The sequence below is a fragment of the Xenia sp. Carnegie-2017 genome, unplaced genomic scaffold (genome assembly GCF_021976095.1).
Source record: "Xenia sp. Carnegie-2017 unplaced genomic scaffold, XeniaSp_v1 HiC_scaffold_6, whole genome shotgun sequence".
In the NCBI taxonomy this organism is placed as follows: domain Eukaryota; kingdom Metazoa; phylum Cnidaria; class Anthozoa; order Malacalcyonacea; family Xeniidae; genus Xenia; species Xenia sp. Carnegie-2017.
This window is the reverse complement of record NW_025813526.1, coordinates 12046652-12070947: the sequence shown is the minus strand read 5'-3', so window position 1 is coordinate 12070947 and position 24296 is coordinate 12046652. Positions and strand designations below refer to the sequence as shown.

The 24296-nt window shown below is 32.3% G+C and overlaps 1 protein-coding gene across 2 annotated transcripts; it reads left to right on the top strand.

Annotated features, from left to right (window-relative positions):
- The first annotated feature begins 3611 nt into the window (after nucleotides 1–3611).
- Nucleotides 3612–23038, top strand: LOC124458028 (signal peptide, CUB and EGF-like domain-containing protein 2). Of its 2 annotated transcripts, none has more exons than XM_047008142.1 (10): nucleotides 3612–3744; nucleotides 8462–8841; nucleotides 9143–9383; nucleotides 12660–12779; nucleotides 13495–13620; nucleotides 15565–15999; nucleotides 19597–19758; nucleotides 19890–20243; nucleotides 20549–20628; nucleotides 22576–23038. In XM_047008142.1, the coding sequence occupies exons 1-10, from the start codon at nucleotides 3693–3695 to the stop codon at nucleotides 22726–22728; spliced, it is 2103 nt and encodes a 700-aa protein (XP_046864098.1). In that variant the 5' UTR covers nucleotides 3612–3692; the 3' UTR covers nucleotides 22729–23038. The 2 variants fall into 2 exon arrangements, with proteins under 2 accessions (XP_046864098.1, XP_046864097.1); XM_047008141.1 differs by having other exon boundaries at nucleotides 12657–12779.
- Nucleotides 23039–24296: the final 1258 nt, after the last annotated feature.

The following is a 24296-nucleotide window of genomic DNA, read 5'->3' as shown; positions in this document are numbered from 1 at the left end:
GGTCCGTTGAAACGTAGCATTTTACATGAGCCGAATACATTTAAAATAATAAGTAATGAGGAACTTTATCTCATTTGCTTTTGTTTTTAATGCAATTGGCTCGTGTAAAATGCTACGTTTGAAATGGGCCTAAGACTCACAATGTTGTAAGCCAAACTAAATGCTGGAAGTAACGTTACACTTATGTGTTTTCTGCGCATGCTCTTATTGCCGTCCTTTCCAACAAAATATTGGAATGCAACTTTTTTGAAGTATTGTCTAAAACGTAAGTATATTTGACTTTTTCATCGAATTCTTTTATGTTCAATAACAATTTCGATTTACAGCTAAATTTACAATTTTGAAATTATACTTTACAATTAATTTTTTTAATTTACAGCTATATTGCAGCTAGATTTGTCAATTATGACACTCAATTCAGGCCTTTCCAACAATAAATATACAAGACTACTATATTTATCTCTCGGAAGGGGGAATCTTGGCATAAACGGGTTCATGTCAGTGCGATAGACGGGCTTGCCCGGCATGCCGGGCCAAACATTGTACTAGTGCGCATGCTCATGAAATTCAATTTAGTAATTTTTGTAGATCTTTCTGATTACAAACATTTAAAATAGCTTTGAAGCACCCTTGTGCGTCGACATTTAGCACAGTAATGTACAGCAAAAGCAAGCCTAAGTCTTACAAATTTTACTGGCTAAGAAATAAGTCTGACTTCCGAGTGGAATTAAAAATGCGTAACACTGCATTTTTTTGTCTTATCGATACAAAAACCGACTTGACAATAATGAATAATCATTTGAACTGTAGTGCAGTTCTTTCCCAATTTATGTAACAAGTACGACTTTAACAAACATTACTGATTTTTATAACTTTTCAAATTTTCAACGGCAAAATTTGACTGAAAGTGGGTTTAGGAGGAAGGTATGTGAAATATATTGTTTTCCCGTTTCTGAAATTGCATGCTGCTCCAGATTAGCAAGAAGACCAGATTCCACAACCATAGATGAGTCATGCCTTTTCCCTTCTGCAAGAACATGTTTAAATGTTAGACTCTTGAATTTACTTGGCAAACATGCTTCATGTTACATATTTAAACATAAATGCAGAGGGGTAAGACAGCAAATATATATTAAATGTAACTTTAGATATACATTTTCTTATATACAGGACCTACTGAAGTGTAAATTAGCAAAGAGATTGATTGAAACTTCATAGCATTACGCCTGTTTTCCAATTCCACTTTTCGTAACGTATCGTATCAAAATGTAACATGGTGCATGCGTGCTTATGAATTCGGTGGTCAATGGGAACAAGCATGCTTGCGCCGTATTACGTTTTGCTACGATACAATACGATACGTGGCAAGTGGAAAACAGGCTTAAAATCGTTTATGACCGTTATAGATAATTCTTTGTGATTCTTTTGCGTGACAAATAGGTGCAATAGTTCCATCAATAAAACCAAACAATTTTTGAGAGCTACACATTTCCTTTAAATTCCATCGGCATAAATTTATAGGTTCACTGCACTGAGAATTGAGGGATTCTATTTTGTAACTCTGTGCCCATGTTCTCTATGAATAAACTACAGTAATTTGCTATGAATCATGCTTATCACTGCAAGGCTCTTTCCAAATTAAATCTATGTATCAAATCAAAAAGCGGCTAGGCTATGCAAGTCGCTTTAGACAAATACACAGTCCTTCGACCCCGTCATAAAATGAACCTTGTGGGAAAGTCCATCTATCTTGAAGATGTAACAGCTCACAAAGCAATTTTACATCGCTTTTTCCGCAGCGATATTCTGCCATGCATTCAAAAATCATCCCTGTTTCCTAAATTAAAACCCTCCAACGTGTTTATTGGGGGATTTGGGATTTTTTGAAAGGTGCAGATTCTGGAGAAGCCAAAACTCGTCTTTGTCTATTGCAACTTTTTCATAACTCCCCGAGAGAGCAAAACGAGTGAATTTAAACGATTCAATCAAAATGTCGCTCTCTGGCCTAAAAATGTAAAGTGTTTAAATTTTGCAGGAAAACCGTAGTCTGGAATGAGTCGTCTGGTTTTTCGATTTCGTCGTCATTGGTTTACGGCTTGTGGATCTCAAGGTCAATAATATAATCTATGCGTCACATCCTTCACGTTCTCGCCCACCTTTACTGTTTCTAACATTTTAACAATCAGCAGATGCTGCGCCATATAAAGTGTCTTCCTGTAGTCAATGCAGCTCACCACCCAGCGTTTTTTCTCCATATTAGCCTAGGAAAACACAATTGAACTTTGTCCCCTTTGATTATTTTGCATCCTTTTACTCATCATACAACAAGCTGCTCACCTCCAAGTTTTAATACAGCTTCTCAGCTAAAATCCCAGTTTGCACCTTCAACAGCAACAGCAAACATATGATTCCTTTATTTTCTTCAGTATATGCTCGCTATGTTGCTCCTTTGAAGTTCGTTCCCTGCAACACAAAAATCTCGTCAAATTCTGATGATTTTACAGTAGAACAATGTTGTGACACTTGCAATTCCACCAATTACAACAAATGAAAAAGTCAAATGATCGACACTTGAAAAAGCCACGAACCCCATCGCCATAATAAAGCTTGCATCGTGATAATATTAAATGTTGGCTATATTGTCTTTTACCATAACGGTTTGAGGATTGTATCGAAACTCTCCTTGTGAGATTCATCGGCAACAGTGAACTGTTTTCAAGTTTGACGGCTTTGTGCTGGCAGTTTTTTAAATTATCTATGTTGTTATGTAAAATGGAACACAATAAACAATGATAGAAAAATTTTGAAGTTCTATATTTTAGAATATAAGATCCTGCGCGTCGGTGTAAGTGGATTGCAAATGTCTGTAAAACTTGGCATAGTAATCGAACGTGGTGACATTTGTTGCAATTCATCATTGTGTGTACATAAATAAAACACTGCGATAAAATCTGAACTTTGCGAGGTCAGTAATAGCAGATGTTAAACATATCGATTTAGATCATAGCTATTTCTGAAGAATTCAATGGCTAAAAGTATCAACCCAATATAAGAATATTCTTTTCTGGCTACATAGGAAATGAGCTGTTGTGTCAGTGAGAAATGTAATCATTGGAAGATTGGTGAGCCCCGAGTACTGTTTTTCATTAGTAAGTTTGTGCAAATCTTCAAAAGTGATAGCAAACTCTATTTTTACATTTTGCTACTATATAATTGTCGCAACGTGCATGCTCCCACGATTACTTCACGTGTAAAAGAGTTCATCAAAACGAGAGGTTGTCATCCTTCAACCTGTAAAGAAAACGTTTAAAATGTAAATGTTTTCAACATGTTATTTTGTGCATTGTTGAATTGTCCATCATTCATTGCATAGGTATATAATAGTCACTTGAAGCCGAAAATTAGCGGAAAATAAAGCCAATTAACACCCTTTTCTTGCAGACACTGTTGCACCAATACCTCTACACATATTTTAAACAAGCAATACTAGTTGCGTTTTTCTATTGGCTCTATCAAGGATTTCTAATTAAAGAATTGACAGTTAATTGTTTAGACTGCTGTCAGCATTAGTCCGGTTCTGTTAACGGCAACTAGCATATGTTTTTATTAAAATACATCATTTAGCATTTTTGAATTCATATTCAAGAAGGCACAGTGATCGTCTGTTGTCTAAACTCAAGCCTTCATGCAGGATGAATCTGTTTGCATACCGCGTTCGTTTTTTCTTTGCTTTTGTATTGCAAGGTTAGTAATTAGAATAAAGTGAGCACATGTTTATCTAGACAAAAGACAAGACATATTATGAAACTCGTCTTGTTCACATCAAACTTCGATTTTCACTAGCGTTTAATTTTATTGCATACAGCATTGAAGCGTTAAACAGTGGAATATTTTAATTGCCAGCACTAGGCAAATTTAATGACATTTTATCTAAATTAAATATACCAAGTGTAATGCGCACAAGTATAACTGTGAATACATTTATTTCATTAGGTTTTTCAACCAAATAATTTTCTATAATTTGCCAGTCAATCATAGTGTAGGATAGTATCGGTTTTCTTCAGCATCGTCTGATAATTAGAGCTTGTGTAACTTACAAAATCATTACAGTGCTAAAAAAATTTGCCGTTATTTTTATTTATGCAGAGCTCGAAATGATTCTCTTATAAGAAATTCGCAATATAATTCTTAAATTCTAGTTATGAAAAAACAAATTCAGACTCAGTATTTAACTTGAAATCTGATAACTATTTTATATGAGAATGTTATTTATATTCAGTTGTATGAAAACATGCATTGCAGTAAATCTGGCATAGCAATCAAAGTTATGTAAATAAATTATAAAACTAAAATCATCGTGATCATTTTGAAATTGATATTTGACACGAAATGGAAAACTTTACTTGTTCAGTCATTTCCATAATGTGCGCCATAACTTTTCGCGTTCTAACATAGTATTAATAAAGAAATGGATATTTTAATGTAAGACCAGCACAGAACAAAACTATTTTGTTTTTTTTTATATGATTACCTTTATTATGCTCGACGACATTTAAAATATGGAACTTCTTAATTTTTTTCGAATAACTGTTAGAATTTCAAGGACTAGTATTTTTCATGTTTATTTCCTGCTGTCTGCGCTATTGAAGATAATATTTTGCTCGCCGTTTACGCTCTTGTAGCGTTTACAGTGTTTGTCATTAAACATAATTGCACATAATCAATGGTTGTCCTTCATAGACTACTTATGGTTCGATAATTGTCAAGTGTCAAGCACGTGCCTGTAGACTTGAAGTGTTTTTCTGCCCCTATTTTGTTCATCGCGAAGAAACTTCGGTTAAGTTTACACACGGCATTTGCGTCTAACATTTTATTTACCGATAGAAACGCTTACCTTGAAGTAAAAATATATTGGTAAAGTGCTTCACCTTATAGAGATGAAATAATATGTGTCAAAAGTTCGTATCATTAGTTTTTATCAACATAAGCTTGATGTCGCTAATAATACAAATTTTGAGAAAATTTCAAGTGCACACCTCGTTTGAATCTATAGGTAAAAAAGGGTTTATTAGCTATACTTTTTAACGGGAACTATGTGACTTATAATCATGTTTTCTTTGCTCCGAATAAAAAGAAGATATGCTCCTGGGTTAATTGACGAAAGCGGTTTGGCCCAAAGCCTTGTTGATGACACTTCTGCGCCAGAACTGCACCAGTTCAATATTAACAATGAAGTATCATTTATTATCTCAATCATACTGAAGATGGCATCATGAGATGTCAAAACATGTCTATTCTAAAAAAAGTCGTCGTGTATATTAAATGCGCATTAGCAATAGTGCTTTTACGAAATTATGGTAACAATGAAGTATGACATAAAATAATTTAAATCACTTACTGATTTGCTAAAACATTGAAAATTGGAGAGCCTAGTGTACATAGAATGAGTGCATCAATTACCCACACCATGGAAATGAAAAATGGTCATTATTTCTGCAGATGTATTTACGATATCAAAAAGTAGGCTAAAGTGTGTAATGTAACAATTTTATGATTAAATTATGCGCAAGTGTAATTTGATCGTGCAACATGATTCAAAACTCGACTTTTTATTTTGGACACTTAATATACGATGTTGGCTTCAAAACTAAGTTGTTATAAAAGCTGTATATCAATGAATAAGAAATAGAGTGCGCACAAAATAATGGAATTGTCCTAAGATTTTTATTTTTACTATTGATGTAGTTGAGCACAGTGGCGTAGCCAACTTGCATGCTTGACACTCGATTTTATGTAAATATTTAAATGCTCACACGATGTAAAAACAATAGATTTCTAAAGAAATCAATTATGCTAATGATTCATATTTACGGTGCTGTCTACGCAACTGGTTGAGCATATAATCGAAGTGCGCTTCTTTTTTACTTAAGCAATGATGTTGTAATAAAGGCAATGTACCACAAAAATGTACCGCAATCATACAATAAAAAATATCCAACTTATCTTTTTCAATTTCGCGTTTTGTTCATAAATTATAAGCCAATCACACAAGGAAATGTAATGATATGTGGTTTTAACAATGCAATATAAAAAACGTCAACTTTTGATAAATGAGTTTATTCACAAGTAGCTAGCCAGAAAATTTTTTCCTCTAAATAATTGCTATAAAAAGATTTTAAAAGTTGAGTTTTACCATGCAAAAAATAAACTCTAAACTGAATCTAAAGTATCAAAGTTTATTTGTTGTTTTAACTTATGTTTTAACGGCGAGCGGTACTTCTCATCGTTAACTATAAAAAACGCGTGGCTTTCATTTCAACTGTTAAATAACCCCAACCCGAAGCTCATCTAAAAATCCATTTATCACTTTCAATTATTTATGCTTTCCACCATTTTCATAGCGTCTTTGTCAGTTTGTTACTAATCCCTTTTAGGATTTTTACAAAGAAAAGACTCTTAAACAATAATGTGAACGTTGCAAAAGTGTGCGTTGCTTGTGAATCGTAAAAAATCACAAGTTATTGGTAAAATATATGTTTTTTTTGTCAGCGATTTATACAATGTGCACGACTGTATTGTGTTTCTTTCCTGAGGTAGTAGTTGATGCATATTTCATGTTGTAGTTTATGATAATTTGTTGAAACTTAGTTCATTGATAGTTGGCCAGTTTCTTCAGAATACATTAATTAAATGATTGCTGTTTTATATGAGCTTTGTGGAATGACATTATGACAATCGCAGTGCGCTTTGTTGTTTGTTAAACATTGTGGTTAAAGGTTTAGTATATATTCGGAGATACGCAAAAAGTCAGCTTTCCTTCGTCGTCAAATCTAGATAAATAATAATTTGCTTTAAGGTTTTCATTAAACGACAAGAATGCGACAGTTCTATTCACTAGCAGCATGATTGTGAAAACAGGAAACAATTTTAAAATATTTATGCGTTTGCCATACAGCTAACGAACGGCTTCCACTTTTTAATCCAATTATTTTTGTTTTTTTTAAACAGTAGCTACATATTGATGATTTGGAAATTGATTGAACAGTTTGAAATTTAAATAATTTCCAAATGAATTCACTTGTCTTTTAACTGCTTAGATAACGTAAACTACTTAATGACTCATTCAGCAATACGACTTTAATTCGTACAAACAACTTATAACAGATTAAGCTTAAGGAATATCAGACTAACAAATATCCATGTTTTATTCACTCATATTTCAGTTGCATTTCACTCACTTGTATGCATACAGTGCACGTACGCATACAAAATTTGATACCTCCATATAAATACAAACACGCGAATACAAAATCAAATACACGCATACAAAAGCAATAAACTCGAAAGTCTTGGAGAAAATATGAAAAGGTACAAACATCCAATGTTCGTTTGCTGCACTATTGTCATAAGGGGTTGGGGATTACATAGTATTTGTCTACAAAATACTCAAAGGACACGATTCTAACATTTTTAGAGAAGTATTATGGCATTTTCCTTTTTGTTTACAGTGTGACCAGATTTTGTAACTTTTGTAACTTGGGTGTGCCCAAGCTCACCACCGATTTTTGATAACAAATTATTTATATATGGTGACACTGGTCGTTTACTGCTATTATAGCTGAAAAATGCACATCTTTAAAGAAAATATGCCAAGGTTTGAAAAGATTATTAAATTAAGTCTTCCTTGAAGAAAAACACCTTTCCACGCTCCCATGACATGTTTATCTTGTACTTCTGCAAACTTTGTAAAAAAAACTTTGTAACTAACCGCTTTACTTCATCATGCATTGCTTGCATTACTTTCGGGTTAAAATTCTTAACCCTTAAAATAGTTTTAGAAACAAATGTCTGTGAATTTTCCTAGTGACTTTTTCTCCAAATTTTAGTATTTTAATGTAAAACTGTAATTAGTTAAAAAAAAATTTTACGGTACTGCTTGCTTCTATAAATAATTTAGGAAACATGATAATGTAGCACTGTTTTGACTTTCTGCACATATACTGTACTAAAAAAAGCTGCAATCTCGCAAATAGTTTTTTTAAATTCTCTGTAGAGGTATAGTTTTATGAAATTGGAGATAAATTTTTCTCCTACTTCGTTATTTTTTTGACTGAATTGAATGACACAAACTGACAAGCTGTTTTGCTTAATTAAAGCAAACTGTTTAACATTAGTTTTCAACATAACAAAACAATTAAGTTGTGCCAAGTCTTGGATCATATATTTTTTTCGCAAATTACCTGCATTATGTTGTTAATCCATAATGTGCCAAATGTACTTAACACTTGTCTGAAATTTAATTCTCTGTGACTGTCAAAGAATACTTTACTATGACACAAAGCAATTGCGACATTGAATGAAGTAAAGATTTTAAACATTTTAATCAATGGGTATATGAATATATTGTATACAACTAGGTTTTGAGAAATATATTATGTTTATTCCTCATTCTCATTATTAGCATTTCAGAAAAGTAGTTCAAGCGATAGAGTGAAAATTGACCTGAGAAATGGCATTGTACGTGGCGCCAGTCCCTTTATTGATATCATTTCTCTTCCATCGAAAGGTCAAAGCCGGAATGTGTGTGATAGTCAAGCTCTAATAAGAATAGATTTTCGTGGAACAAACGAGTCTGTTCTTTTTAAATTCAACTATGGAGAAGTGCCAAGAGGCTGGACATTTACTATTGCAGATTGTCCAAATGATTACGGTTTCGGACACAATTTTAATTGGTCAAGCAACTGCGCATCAACCCAAATGATTAACAGTCAACTCCTATTTCACATTTCACAACTGCCAGGCTATCGTCGAGAGACTATTGATGGGCACTCTTTGCTGAAGGTTTAACTATATATTAGTAATATGAGCACATCATATTATCACATAATAACAATTTGTTTTCCATCCATATTTTTTTGCTAATAGAAAGTATGAGAAAAGCTAACTTTGCAATCAATTGACGATAACATAGTTTTAAGGAATACGTGATGTGAATGTGCATAATAATTGTATAAGTAGAACATAGGTTTTTATCATTTATAGAAGCCCTTCTCATAAAATAAGCCTATAGCCATAATTTATTGCTTTCTCATAAATGACATGAAGTTTTTATTTAGCTATTTCTACATTTTTTTTAATTCAGGCCATTGACGGTGTAGTGGAAAATGGTGTTAACCTCAATGTTAGTGTTTCCAACGGGTACGTATCTTGGGGACCTGGTCGCATTCTCAGGAATAGCTACTTATACACTCTGGATGATCAACTAACGACGTATGGTCCTGTTGAAAAATATCTCTACCTTGCAGTCAATCGTGTTCCTTACAGTAATATTCGCTCAGGATCTGGAGTGTGTAATGTCGAGATAATAATGAAGAGGAATAATTGTAAGTGAATACATACATAAATTTTAGTTATAAGCTATGCGTTTAAGACTATACCCTATTCAGTTCTTCCTTGCGTTTTTTAAGATTTATTTCCTGCCATAGTGAGAACTGCCTAATGTAATATATAAAACTTCCAAGAGGAAAGTGTTGCTCTTGATGCCTTACATCATCCTAGAAAAAATGAAACGCAGTGCATACATGCTGCGGCAAAAACATTTTTATTTATTATTTTTAATAATTTTGAAAGATGTTGTTAAGCAAGTTATTTTTCCCATACTTATGTGCACTTGCCTTCACAATTAAACACATGTAGAACATTAGCAAAAGCTAACCACAGACAAGAATTTTTTTTATTTTTTTTTGAGCATTTTCTTTTCACGTTCATGCAAGCTGCATGCGTTATCAGAAAAAATATAAATCGTTTGTTTCACAATTACTCTGAGGACATTTATTTTTTATTTTACTTTCCTAAAACCTTAAATCTATCCTTACATGAAATGCTGAAAATCCATATATTTTTTTTTACTTCGCTCTGACTTCATATAGTTGGATGCAAAGTATAGCTAACTTTTCATAAAGTAACAACATTATTTTTCACTACAAACATTTAGGGACTATAAGTCGTTAAATTATGACTTACAATTTTTTGTTGCTTTTTCAAAAAATTCTTTTTCTGATATCAGACAGCAACAGCAAAGGGAAAAACACAAGGTTAAAGGGTAAATTCGCGTAATTAATATTTCACTAATGAAAATTTGCTTTATGCGTGGCAAAGTTTTGACGAATAACTCCTTTGGATTTCTAAACTATTGAACCATCTTTCATGGAGTCGCTCATTTCAAAGCATTCTTATATTATCAATCGTTGATCGACTTTTCACCAAATTCAACCAATTGCAAGGCCATATTTTTTATAGCAGTGGTTATTCATGCTCAGTTTACCTGCTGTGCTTCCCCCAGCAATGTTGTTGAAAACTACAATATGCGTATTCTGAGATCTTTAGCTTTCGAATACTATCATTGTTGTCGCGACGACATTGAAAACGATTTATAATCGCAAAGGTTTAACGCATCAGCATTCAACTCTATGGAATCCAGATTACACTTGTTTTTTATGCAATAATTTTTTTTAATAAACTCAAACGAGTTGAAATATGAGACAAGGTATCCACAAATTTTAAAATAACTGTTATATCAATACATGGTCAGCCTATAAAATTGCTCTTGCTGTGCAATTTTGTACGTTTATTTCCTTCAAAAATTACAATTTTCTTAATTCCTTTTAACGACGACAACATTATGTGTCTCCATGAAGAAGCTGATTAAAACACTTCTTTATTCTTGTGAGGAATTATACTAGTTGGATAATTAGGTATAAGCAAGTAATTTTATTGTAAATTAGTTTACTGCTGCTGTGTTTTTCAAATTTTGCCGAGTCTCATAGCTAACTAAATGGCACAGCATCACAAGAAAAACGATTAAAGAACGACGTGTTTCAAATACATCTGAAATGCGTCTCTTTGTAAAGGACGATTTTTTCCTCATTTGTTGTGGAGCACAATATTGTTATATGATCAAAATATCCCTGTCGTTTATATCATTTTTTCACATTTGTTCAAAGTTTAAGCCTTACACCGAAAACAATAATGTTTATTTTCATTAATTTATGTCAATACGATTTGAATTCGTTTTTCTTAACCAAATTTGAGCTATATTAATCGAATCTGTTGAAAAGCAGCAATGTTTTTATTCATGAGGTGAAAAAATGCTCGCGCTTTAAAGACCAGATCAGCTTTTTGACAAAATGTATTTTATATTATATCATTTAATAAATAAAAAACTTTTTTTTAAATTCAATCGAGTTTTAGTAAATTCATACTAATATTCTGTTGTGAATGGTTTAAATTGATTGGCTACCCTACTCGCGATCTATTTTCAGTAGACAGTGTGTAGTGAAGCAAAGATAGTGAGTAGCGAAAAACAAACATGGCTACCTACCCTGTCTAGTGTTCTACATAGGTTTCTGGGGATAAACTTGATATATAAAAAGGCAATTGTAGAGAAGGCTAAACTCACCACTAAATTGCTATAACGTTAAGATATTTAATGATAAAATAAACAAAAAGTCAATTAAAATACAACACATGCACTGAGCAAAGGTCGTTCGATTTTTAATCTAAACACTATGTCGACAACAACAAATACATGAAAAATAAAGAAAAACCATAACGACCCTTTCTTTATTAAAAATAGTATGATTCTACTTAAACAATTAGATTACTCGCTCTTGATTTCTTTAATACGATAATTATTTCGCCTCGTATATCGCTCGAGCTCATAGTGTAATTGTTAATTACAAACAAGCGAAAAATTTTGGAGAAACGAGAAATTGCTTGGCCTGCGATCGAGTGATTTTAAGCAATTTCTCGTTTCTCCCAAACTTATACAAGTGTATTTATAATGAAATTGGAAGAAGTAAATAGGTTATTTATTTCTATTATAAAATACCCTATTAAAGAAATGCCGTATTAAATGAATAGAAAACTTTATCAATTTTAATAACATTTTCCGTTTAAATTGCATTTTATTTAAATGACATGAATTAACGGTTAATTCATTTGCAATTTGTAATTTTTGAAAATTTCACGTTTTCTACTCATAATGACATATAAAATTTGTGAAAATGTTTAGAGCAAATAATGTTTTACTTTATACGGAGTCTCATTGTTTTGTTGTAATAATATGTTGTTTATGTTTTTGCCAATTAATAAAATTTCTTGCGCCACTTATTTTTGTGAGACTGGGAGTTCTCGTGCATTATACAGTTAAAAACACGGCTTTATCGAACATTTGACTAATCATTCCCGTATTTTGAGAAGGTTATTTTTTAATAGTATTTGATGTATATTTAAAAAAAAGTGATCTATATGTGAACAATACTAAATTTCATTGCTTGCTTTTAGCTACACGCAGTTCAATTTTGCTGATTATTTCCAAAGAGGTTTCCACGTTTCATCAACTGTCAACCAAAGCAAACGAATAAAGCTACGTAGCTTAATCCCCATCAACGCTTGAGTTTTTATTCATTCTTTAAGCTAAGTCTTTCTTAAATTTAACAAAATTGGATTTTGTTGTTGAATAACTGATAGGAAAACAGTAAATACCTTCAACTTTCGGTATTAAATTATTAAAGACAAAAAGCAGTTATTTTTAGTTTTGTGAAATTGCTAAAATTTGTTTTCCGTCATTTTACTCTGACGATTTTTTACTTTAGTAGACATGTGTATGAAAAAGCGGAGAGCATGCGGACCAAATTCCGTTTGCATTAAACAAAGTGGAATTACTTACAAGTGTGTTTGTCAATATGGGTTTAGAATGGAAGGAAATACATGCAGAGGTGAGTTAAATTGACTCAAACAATAAAATAGTTAAATGAATTTAAGTAAAAAAATACTTTTGTTTACATGTAAGAAAATTTCTATCACCGATAAAATTGCAAGTAATTTATAAATACACAATATTTTTACTGACTTACGTTTATTAAAGTTAGTAATAAAGTTCATATTAAAGTTGGTAGAGCAACCTGGGGAAAAGGGAGACACTTTTATTCTTGAAAAGGTAGCAACACAACCAAAAACATCTTTAACACGGCCAAGTTTAATTTCGTCAAATTTTTTTAAAAAGTGCTATATGTGGTTTAAGAACTGCTCGCCAAACTCACTTACTAAAATAAATCTCCACAAGCGAGAATTTGTTTAAAACAGAAAAAGTGTCTCATTTTGCCTCGGGGTCCCGCTTTTCCAAAGGTTTATGTTACAGTTTTTACTAAAGAATGTAAGAATATGCCGAAAGATGTAGCTGGCTATGTAAAAATTAAAAATTTTTTCAACTAAGCTAATTGTTCAACTTTCCTCCTGTAGAAAACGTGTTGTGACATATCTTTTAATAAATATGCAGAAAACTATTTTGTACTTTTGTTTCAGATCTAGAACAGCCATTAAACAAAAAATCATTACTATCATCAAAATTTCTGGCATGTATAGTTTAAAGTTAAAGAGTTCCTAAATCATAAACTTTTCGTATTTATGAATTTACATATTTTTCTTAAACAGATATAGACGAGTGTCATTTTAAAAATGGAGGATGTGCTCACTTGTGTAAAAACACACCTGGCAGTTATGAATGCAGTTGTAGATCACTGCAATATGCTCTACATGCTGATAAACATAACTGTGTTGGTAAGGTTTTATATATGTACACTTACATCTTTTATATGGTGAAATCTTATTTCTAAAGCAATTAGCAAGCAATACATTGGCATCACGTACCGTATTGGCTTTATTAAACGCTTTCTGTTTCATAAGCGACTTACTCCAAGACACGCCTCTTCAGGCTTAATAAAACTTGTATAAATAATCTTCGCTTTTAAATGCACGACACAGATTACCAGCTGATGCGATTATCATATATGAAATTCTTGCTCATTATCTCCGCTTGAGTACTATATTTCTGCTAATTCTTTCAGTAATGAAAACGGCCATGACATTTAATACGCTGAATTATGAAACGTATTCACTGCAAAACATACATACTTTACAACAGCTTACACAATGTTTTTTGATTAACAAACGCTATCAACAAAAATGAACGATAATAATGTCCTCAAACTTTGTTTTCTTCAATTTATATTTTGTAAAGAAACAATGCTTAAGACTGAAACATGGTGCGCAGTCGCTTTGGTCGTGCGACTAAAGCGAATTGATGCGCTCGCGTTAGCCGTTTCAACGTCGGAAACACACATATAGAAGCAAGCACTGATACCACATTGCGACTATCAGTATGGCATCTTGTAATCTGGCTAAGTAATTATGGCATCTATTTGCATTTTGTACGAGCTGGAAGAGATTGAAAAATTGAAAAAAAGAATAAAATGAAAAGGCAAGGTCAATCTGTATTTTCGCATGAGCACTGAAATCTTTGTCAAATTATGTGCTCATTTCTATACCTTTTGTCTTCAAGGTAAAATAGAACAGGAAAATTAAGAAAAGAATTTATGAGCGCTTCTTCGTAACCAGCCATCTTTGTTCTCGTAAACTTTAGAGATTAGCATTTGAGCTAGGAAATAACCAATCACATGCAAGTGACTGAAGCGAAGAAGGTCATAAGTTCAACATGCTGATCTTTCAAAGCGATTAGACGCGCGACTAAAACTACTAGCTTAGTGACCATGCAATTTGGTCGTTATAGTTGCGCGACCAAAGGTATGCACAGTGTGTTTAAGCCTTTACACGTACAAATCACTATAAATTACAATTACATGATAGTGATACTTTTACAATCATAATATAATGTGGTTTGCAAACGAGTAGGAATGGTAGTGATTTAGAAGCGATTGATTTGTGAATTGGAAATCTTCTCAAGGAAATCGTCGAGGAGGTCTTCCCTATTAAGAAATATTTTTATTATATACTCCCTACTGCAAGATAATAATAGTGAGAAGAAAAATTACGGTAAAGATACTTCTATTGCGTTTTGATTAAATCAAACAATTTAAATTAAAAATAACGAAATACGGCATTCCTTCAACAGTTCAATAGTGGGACAGTGAATGTGTTCAAGTTTATAACTAAACACTTGCACACTAAATATGTTTTTGTAAACAGTTTGGTGCAACAGTCTTTCTTGATAAAGTCCACAAGTCTTAGACGTAAATTAGTAAGAAATTTTTTCTTGTTCGTAGCCTGTACGTCAAATCAACAACTTTTACTAAATTTTGTTGTCATATTATGTTGAGTTATCTTCAGGATACAGACTGTAGTCTTATTTTGATATTATGGTATTTATAATTAATAAATGTAAAGAACTTTTCTTGAATTTAAGCTAAAAATAGAACAGAATTCAAAATACCATGAAATATTGCCGTTCCTTGCTCATTTTTTAAAATGATTTAAGCCAAGATAATATTGAAGAGGATTACAAACTATTTGGAATACGATACTTGGGCCAACTTGATTTTAATTATAGAATGGCAAAATATTTAACATGGTTTATATAGTTTATTGGTCTATTTACTTTATTCGTGAATCAGACATTTATGTTTAATTTAAAACAGTAGTCATATAAGCCATTTAATTAATCAGGATGGTAAAGTTATGGAATTGTTTGGTAATTATTTTTTATAGATCTTTCAAGAAAGAATTTTATCACGAGAAAAATAAGGCTGAAATTAAAAGTTCGACGATGCAAAACAAATGCCAAAATATCATCGAACTTTCGTCGTGATTTACGGCAACTGATCTTAAAAGAAGTCTGTAGTGCTCCTTGTGAGATCCAAGCAGTTACATCAAGATGTCGTTTCAAGAACATTTATTTCCTATTAGCCAGCTTTGAAATAAAAATTGACATTTATTCAGTAGCACAACAGTCATCATGCAACTCGTCGTGCACACGTTGTAAAGCCGAGATTCGACTTCATAGAATTGCTTTTAATTTAAGAAAGTTGGTAAACTCGGGCAAGCTGTTTCTCTCATTTAACGGAGACAAATACCTAGTCAGAAGAAAAGATATCAGAGGATTGAAAAAGAAACTAAAATGTGCAAGGAACCCTAGGGGACAAAGTGAGTAATTTTTTCTATTAGGATTGCTTAATAATTACTTTTTAAGTGAAAAATAACGTATAAACAGGGGCAGATCTAGGATTCTTCAAACATCAGGCATAAAACGTCGGAGGCGCTCCGCACCTAGGGGAGGGGGTCCGAGGCATTCCCCCCTGAGAAAATTTGAATTTCAGAGCCTTGGAAATGCCATTTTCAGCGTTTTTGAACAATACAAAATGTATTTTTTTGGGCATCGTTTTTGCGTAAAAACGACACATTTTGCTTACGTTTTTTTCAAAAAAAAACCAACTGAAGTGAAAAACACTTGAATGTTTTGACAAATATTTAGGATCATTATCATGCCAAATATATGGCTCATTAGCATGTCTAGGAATGTAGAATTTATTTTACAATAATGCTATTCCAAAAAAGATATTTTCTTTAAAATCTTATACCAAGTTGTCAAGCATAGGCCCCCTAGAGACCTCCATTCAAACCTCTATGTAATGAATTAAGTTAGAAATTTAGTACTACAAGGCACAGTTCATAGATGTAGAAAAGCTCAGACTTCAAACATGCAAGTTTATTGTAACCCTTACCCATCTCTGCATACAGTGCCAGCTAATTCACCTTTTGAGTAAAACTTAAAATTTTTTTTTGTCAAAGATTAAGCAAAAATTGTCACAGTGAAAATTTGCTTTTAAGGACAGCTTAATGCCATTAATGCTTATTAGGCATTTCACTATACTATTATCTTCTGTAAGTATATGCAAGGTGTGCTATATAGCAATCACCAGTAACAATGCATTTGCCAATACAAACAGAATGGTTCATGTGTCATTCTTACTGGTTATGATAAATATCTTTTCATATGATCAAAGCTCGTGTAAATGTAAATCTGAAATAATTTAGTTTAGAAAATATAATGATCATCAGAAAAATTACCTAGCGATCATGAAAAATATTTTGCTGTTTTGCCAAATTTCAAAGTTTATCTGCATGAATAGAAAGACATTTTTACTTTATATAAAATGCTTTTAATACATCAATAGCACTTTGGAATTTATGACAAACAATCTGATATGGGCCACAGATTAACACACCTTTACATCTCTACATGAGGTGTTCAGTTAGAAAAGGGGACAATTTGTGGTGACATGGGACAACATTTCATGTATGTGAAATACTCAGGTTTAATACCATTCCAGTCAAATTGTCTAAATAAAAAGCTTTATGGATTAGAAGACTCAAAATCACAGGTTATAGTAAACAGCTTCTCATGTAATCAATGTGTTCTCACATCTTAAACAATATGTAGTATAACTGTCCAATGATTTAATGATCAACGACCATAAACTGAAAAGCTCGAAACATTTGTTTATGATAAAGTAAATAATATTATGGCGCCTCATGGCTACAGATTTTTTGTCCATTGAAATATATTTGCAGGAATGTAGGATTTCGCTGCCATGTAATGGCCACGATTCCTTAAGCAATAAAGAAATCATAGATAAAAGTCCTTTCAGCAACAACAATTTTAGAAGCATTAATCTGCTTACCATACGCCATATTGACATAAATCGCATCACATACTCGCATAAATTGACTTTGATATTTTACATTCATGCAGACACTTCAGTTGTCCTTTACTTACGATTTTCGATGTAAATTTCTGCTAACAAAACTCAAAACAATGTTGGCTTGCTTTTTAACATCAACAACTGAACTGTTGCTCGCGAGATCGTCTTTGCCAAACATTTACAATTCATCCATAAATTTTCACCCTCTTGAAAAATTCACAGTTTGGACAGCAGCATTCATGTTAATATATAAATTTGTAAAAGATTTCCATAAATTCCATCTGATTGTAGTTTAGTTTCTATCATGCTTTACAAAATTACTATGAAACGATCAAACATTCAATTCAGACAGTGAGCTTGATTATGTTACTTCAGTTGGCTATCAGTCGAAATCGGTCAAACCAATCACAGTAAGACAAAAATTTAAACGAACCAATTACACGATAGCAATTGGACTCCCTTATCGGTACAGCCACCCCACTTATTGGTCGAGATTATTCCAGATCATCCACTGATCTGGCTATTGACCAATGGAAATGCTTAAATAAGCATTTTTGAGCTCCGTTGTCGGTCGAACCAGTCGAGCCACACCGCTTATCATTTAGCCAGTTAATACAATTCTAGATATGTTTTTATCTACTGATGTGTTTACTAACGTGGTATTTGTATATGTTTTCATACATAAAAAAGAATTTTGACGATGAAATCCAAACGATTACTGAACGGAAATTTAATGATCAAAAAAAATATGTAATCATTACATTTGATAAATAATTTTTGAACGATAAACATATGTCGAGTGACTGATTTGACATACCTTAGATCCACCCCAGCGTATAAAGATGACTGGAAATTTGTTTTGATGAGAAACAATTTATAATAAGAAGGAAGAATAAGTTGGCTTGTTGGTCTACGACAATTGTCCTAACATGAAGTTTCCTCTTTTATTTGTTACAATATTGCTGTCTGTGATTTTTATCAACAAAGCAAAGTTGTCCTCTCTGAAATTTCGTATAATATAGTGATTGAAAATTATAAACTGCACAAAACGAAATTATTATATATCGCAAGTTAAATGTTTTTTAATATCCATTAGTTGAACTTCTATTATTAATTTCCACTTTCTGATTCTATGAATTTGGAAGTTTCGTGAAATGAAAGCTTTGTCCAAGAGTGAAAATACAAATTAGTGTGTAAAGTAGAAAATGTAGGCATGGAGATGTTTCTTTTGCCATATTTTTTAAGATGGACGCAACTTTGCACTTTGTATATTTGTAAACTGTCAAAACAAAACAACTCCTAAATTTTAATGAAACAAGAGAATTGTATTTCAAAATCTAACATGTATTATGTCTTTTTAATTATATGATTAATAACAAGCACTATGAGCACTGAAATATAATATAGGGTGTCCCTAAAGAACGGAATCCACAGAAATAATTATATGTATGCATTTAATGAAATCTGCAAAGGATAATGTAGTATGAATTAGCTATTACTTCCTCTTAGTTAATTTGTTGTGAAGCTTCTTTATGTTTAAAACAAACTGGAACCTGGCCAATAAATATGTATACGCAATGAAATTATATCTGCATTGGAATAAATAATATTACGTTACCAGTTTTGTTGTTATAAATCAGGTATTGGCGCTTTGATTTTACAAAACTTTTGTTTAATGAATTTGAAGTGGAAATCAGTGCATGACAGTGCTTTTACCCTGTTTTTGGTTTAACTAATACTGCAAAAATTCTATAAAATCAAAGAAGCGCAGAACATTTAAGTTCATTAGACTATTTTGTATGCTAGTTACAATAATGTGCGCAATAACTTAAGAGAATGCAAATTGATTTCTAAGGGCTCCACTTTTTGTTGCACACATTACATTATATTGCATGATAATTTCAGTGAATTCATAATTAATTTATGTGGGTTCCTGTTTTTTTGAACACACTATGAATTGCATTAACATGTTTGCAACTTATGTACGTTCCAATTTTGTAATTTTTAAACAACCTTTTTTCCATTTCAAAATTTCAAGGCTCTTGTGCTCGAGGAAACTATTTCAAAGTGTCTTCAAATCGTTGTGTCGAATGTCCAAGAGGTACTTACCAAAATCAAGCGTCTGAGACCTTTTGCTATCGTTGCCCTGGCAACAAAACGACAATTGCGCCTGGTGCAAAGAGTAGAACGAAGTGCATAGGTAACTATCACATTTGCTTTGTACGAAATATTTATACTTTGATGTCGCAACTTGTATAATATATGAGTGTTTTTGAAATTACAATAAGTAATTTGTTTCTTTGTCATTAAAAGTTTAGTCTTCTTTGACAGAAACAAAATGTGGCTGGAATGTAAATAGCACCGTTTCGGGATTTATCTCAACTCCAAATTTTCCAGATCCTTATCCTCCTGGAATTACATGTGAATGGACAATTGATACAATAAAAAATCATACAACGTTTTTCCTCATTCCAAGACTCTCTCTTCCCTTTGACGTTCCATGTGCAGATTATCTTGTCATTCGAGAAAATAAAAACCCTAACTCCGTTTATACGTATGAGACTTGCGAGAGTAACTCTGATCCTATAGTTATAGTGGCGAGAAGTGCAAAACTCTACATAAAATTTCATTCTAGTAGTATACAAGGTGCTGTAGGATTTAAGATGCGCTTTGGTGGATACAAAGGTATAAAAACAATTGTATTTAATGTTACAAGACGTTTGATCATAGTTATTTACATTTTTCATACATATAGTTTGCTATAATTTTGCCATTTCCATCTAATATTCTTAAGCTTTGATGCGTGACGGCTAATACTAGACTTTTTTTAATGAAGGGTTCAGCTCAAATTAATTCTTACGTTTTGAAATTTGAGGACTGACTGACGAACTGTTTTCATAAGTACTACAATAATTGTGCATATTTTTATTATTTAGTTCCTACCTGAGTATAAACTCTCACTTGTTGCTAACATGAATTTTCTTTGTTAGACTCTGTACGCCATGTAGTTGAGGACATAATTCAAGATGGAAACATGTTTAGTAGAAAAAGTCACAGGAAATTACTGCAGGTAAATGAATAATTTCAAAGACACCATATGTTGTAATAAAAAATGTCTGCTGTAGGGATATTTTAAAAACGAGGAAACATTTTTAGCTACTGCCATTCTTTTATAGCAGGCTATTTTTTAAAAAAAATCAGAGGCCAATTACATGCATTTTTTCAGCTTGGTTAAAGTTTCAACTTTTTGGCCTGGATTAAATTTCAGCACGGTGTTAGTAGTAAATAGAAATTTTCAGATTTGACTACGAGTACGACTACTGCTACGCAATTCGTTTTTTTGTGCAAACTACGCGATATTTTGCAGTCGTTACTACGTACAGAAGAAAAAATCGTAGCAGTCATCTAACTGAGTACGTGATTTTGAAAAAAGTTAGATAGTCTAGAGTACTTTTTCATTTTCTTCTTATTTGGTTAAAAGGCATATTTATTAAGCCATCAAATAACAGAAATGTTGACATCTTAGTTTCACGAATCACTTTAGAAACGTATTGCCATATTGTGAAGTTGTTTTGCTTAAGTATTTATAAGAGAAACGTTTTCTATCTTTTTGCTAATCACTGATTTTTTAATTGCTTTCTTTTGTATTGCTGCTCAATTTGTCTATAGAGGCATTGTTGTTTTTTTTTGTCAAAGAAAAATAATATAATTGATTTTATTTAATAAAATTTCCTGAAAGTACAAAGTCTGGCCATGAACATAACAAAATGACGGACGAAGTAAACATTTCATTAAATATAAAATTGACTAATAAGCTCCATAGCTACATCCGGAGTTTTGATTACTTGCTTCAAATCTTTTTCCACAAATTTACCAAGAATATGAAATTCTTCGTCGTTGATATGTTTAGCTGCATATTGTGTGATCGTAATACCAATAGAGTTTCCCATAGAATACCACTAGAATTCCCATAGAGTTTTGCTTTATTACTTCGCAAAAAAACACTGTTACATTTATACATTCCTGAGTAATGAATGCTTCAAAAATGCATTTATCACAGTATATTTTGACAACAAATAAAGGAATAAAGTTGTACTCGTACTTGTATTCATCATCTTAACAAAAAAATACTTTGACTACGACAACTTGTTTATTGAACCCAGATCCCTCACAGTCAAATCATGTAGCGGTAGTCGTACTCGCAGTCAATTTTGAAGCTCTCCATTGAAAACAATAGGCAGCATGCGATATATTACATACATAATTTTGACCCAGCTTCGTTTCAGCCGGGGATGAATAATCTGTCATGCAATCGTTCCATCGCAGCTGAAACCTCTAGCTAAATTATTAATATAGCATGTGCGTCTTTTATAGTTACTGCTTTTAACCATAACAAAACGAGTTCGCTATTCATGAAGATAACAAAGAAATCAAAGAAACGAGAAATTAAACGAAAAATTCAAAGAATTTCAAAAGTTCATGCTCTGTGTTTAGGTGGAGATGGCAAGCTAGACAAAGTGATACGCTGCTTAGCCAGAGTCAATATTTTTTATTTTATCGCTGGCAAATTAAGGCATTACGAGACGGTTGAATTTAGCCTTGCTAAAATATAGAGATGCTAGTGATCAGTCATGACGATGTAGAGCTTTTGTACATTCTCTTCAGGCTATGTTTTTAAATTTTGCTCTGTTTCTAATAGAAGCCAGCCAGATCTTTTACTCCTACCATGCAAAATTTTCAGCAAATTTACTATTCATTTCTTTAGAAAATTAATACCATTCATCGTGTTTCCAATTAATCATTAAACACAAAAATATTTGCATTGTAGGAGTAAAGACGGGCTGGTTCCGTTACTGCTTTAAACTGGGTGAAAATTAGCAATATAACCACAAAAAATTTCAATCCGCGGGTGAATTTCATCCCGATCTGATAATGCTTCGTGTAATCACAACTGAAAAACATGTAATGCTTATCATCCAACAAGAGTCAGCTAATCTTCTCATCTTTCTTTTTGCAGAACGAGGACACAACATCAGATCTCTTTGCCGTGCTAGCTGAGCCTTTGGCTTTCCCAATTTATTACAATGATCAATATCTTTCAAAGCTTCCGTCATCGTTTATAGCATTCATCAGGAACAAAGTTTTAAAATACTTTTTTGGTCAAAAATAAAAATATATATGCACAAACTGTCGCTCTCATCTCGAGAGCTCAATTTTAGAAACGTTGTAACCGAACTAGTTTAATAGTTTACGAAACAGAGTTTGTAAAATATATTTTGTAGATAAACGTTTTTACGTCATCATAAGTTTGTTCGTGTGTGCGTTGTCATAGCAATTATGAAATTTTTCTCCAAAATACGAACAGTAAAACAGGAAAAAATGCGATGTTTTCATATGCCACAAGATAGTTAAATTCCTTGAAATGATAACATTTTCATTAGCAATAATAATAATGGAATAAAGGTTTAAGTATGAATAAAGTTCCGTTTCCGCTGAATTATCCAGCGAAGTAGGCTTTATAGGAACGTTACGACTCTAAATATCAAATTAACTGCAATACACAATGTTTTGGATATAAGATCATGCTTCACAACCTGTAGCTCTGCTTCACACCTCTTCAAATATCTTCGCTATAACTTTTCATTTATTTTACAACAAACAACTACAACTCCTAAAGAATTTCTGTCAGTGTTAGAACTGATTATTTACATCTATGGAAACTAATAGTAATTACTGGAAAACAAAACTAAATCTTTTCTTTTACGTCGTTGGCAGTTCTTACTTCGCGAAACTTCATCGTGTTTCAGGTTTCAAATTTAAAAAAGAAACCAAGCAAGTAAAAATATTTTATTGTTATGATGAAGTATCCGACAATGTGGTCCTGCTTGTAAAATATTACATTTCAAAATTAAATTCAAAAAAGGCTTAAATTGAAACGATGAAACACACCAACTTGTCAATAGCTACAAATAATTGCATTTGTTTCAAAAATAGACGTAGCTAGTACATTCCAAAATGATGTTTCGTCCAATCACAGATTTTTGCAAACAAAGAGTTTTAATCCAGCCCTTTGAAGCTGCTTATTCCGCCAAATGAATATAATGCAATCAATAGTGCAGTTGATGAGAAAAAACACTCCACTCCATTTTCTGATATATACTAAGAGTTCTTGATTGATGGATTATGGAAGAGTTACCCTTAAAATTAAATGCATCAAATAGGGAATGGAGCTCAGTGTGACAGTTAAAATGCAAGTGTGTTTTTTTTTAAATAACGATTTTCCTGTTTGACTATGACTTTCACGTGCGCGAGCTGCGATTCTAAACATAGTTATATTCGGGCAAGCTAGAAAAATTGCTATTATTATCGTCAACACAACATTTGTAACATAATGTACAACAATGAGACATTTAATGAACCTGAAAACTCTTAAAGTAAGATTGATTAACAGAAATTTTCGCATCATGAGCACAGGGCGTCGTTTATTCACATGTGCGAAATGAAACAGCTGTGGTGTTAATGCAAGATAGCGGTCAATCGTCATTTTCAAGACGGCGGCGTACATTGAAAATCAGAAAATTATCTTGCTCACATATACTCCATTAATTTTACGATGTTTGTTTCCCAACCATGAAATCTGTCACCACCGACTTCCTTTGCCATGATACAAGCACACTGATAAAAGTTGATAGAACTTTCCAAGTTTTTTGACATTTTAACTTGAAGAAATAGCTAAAC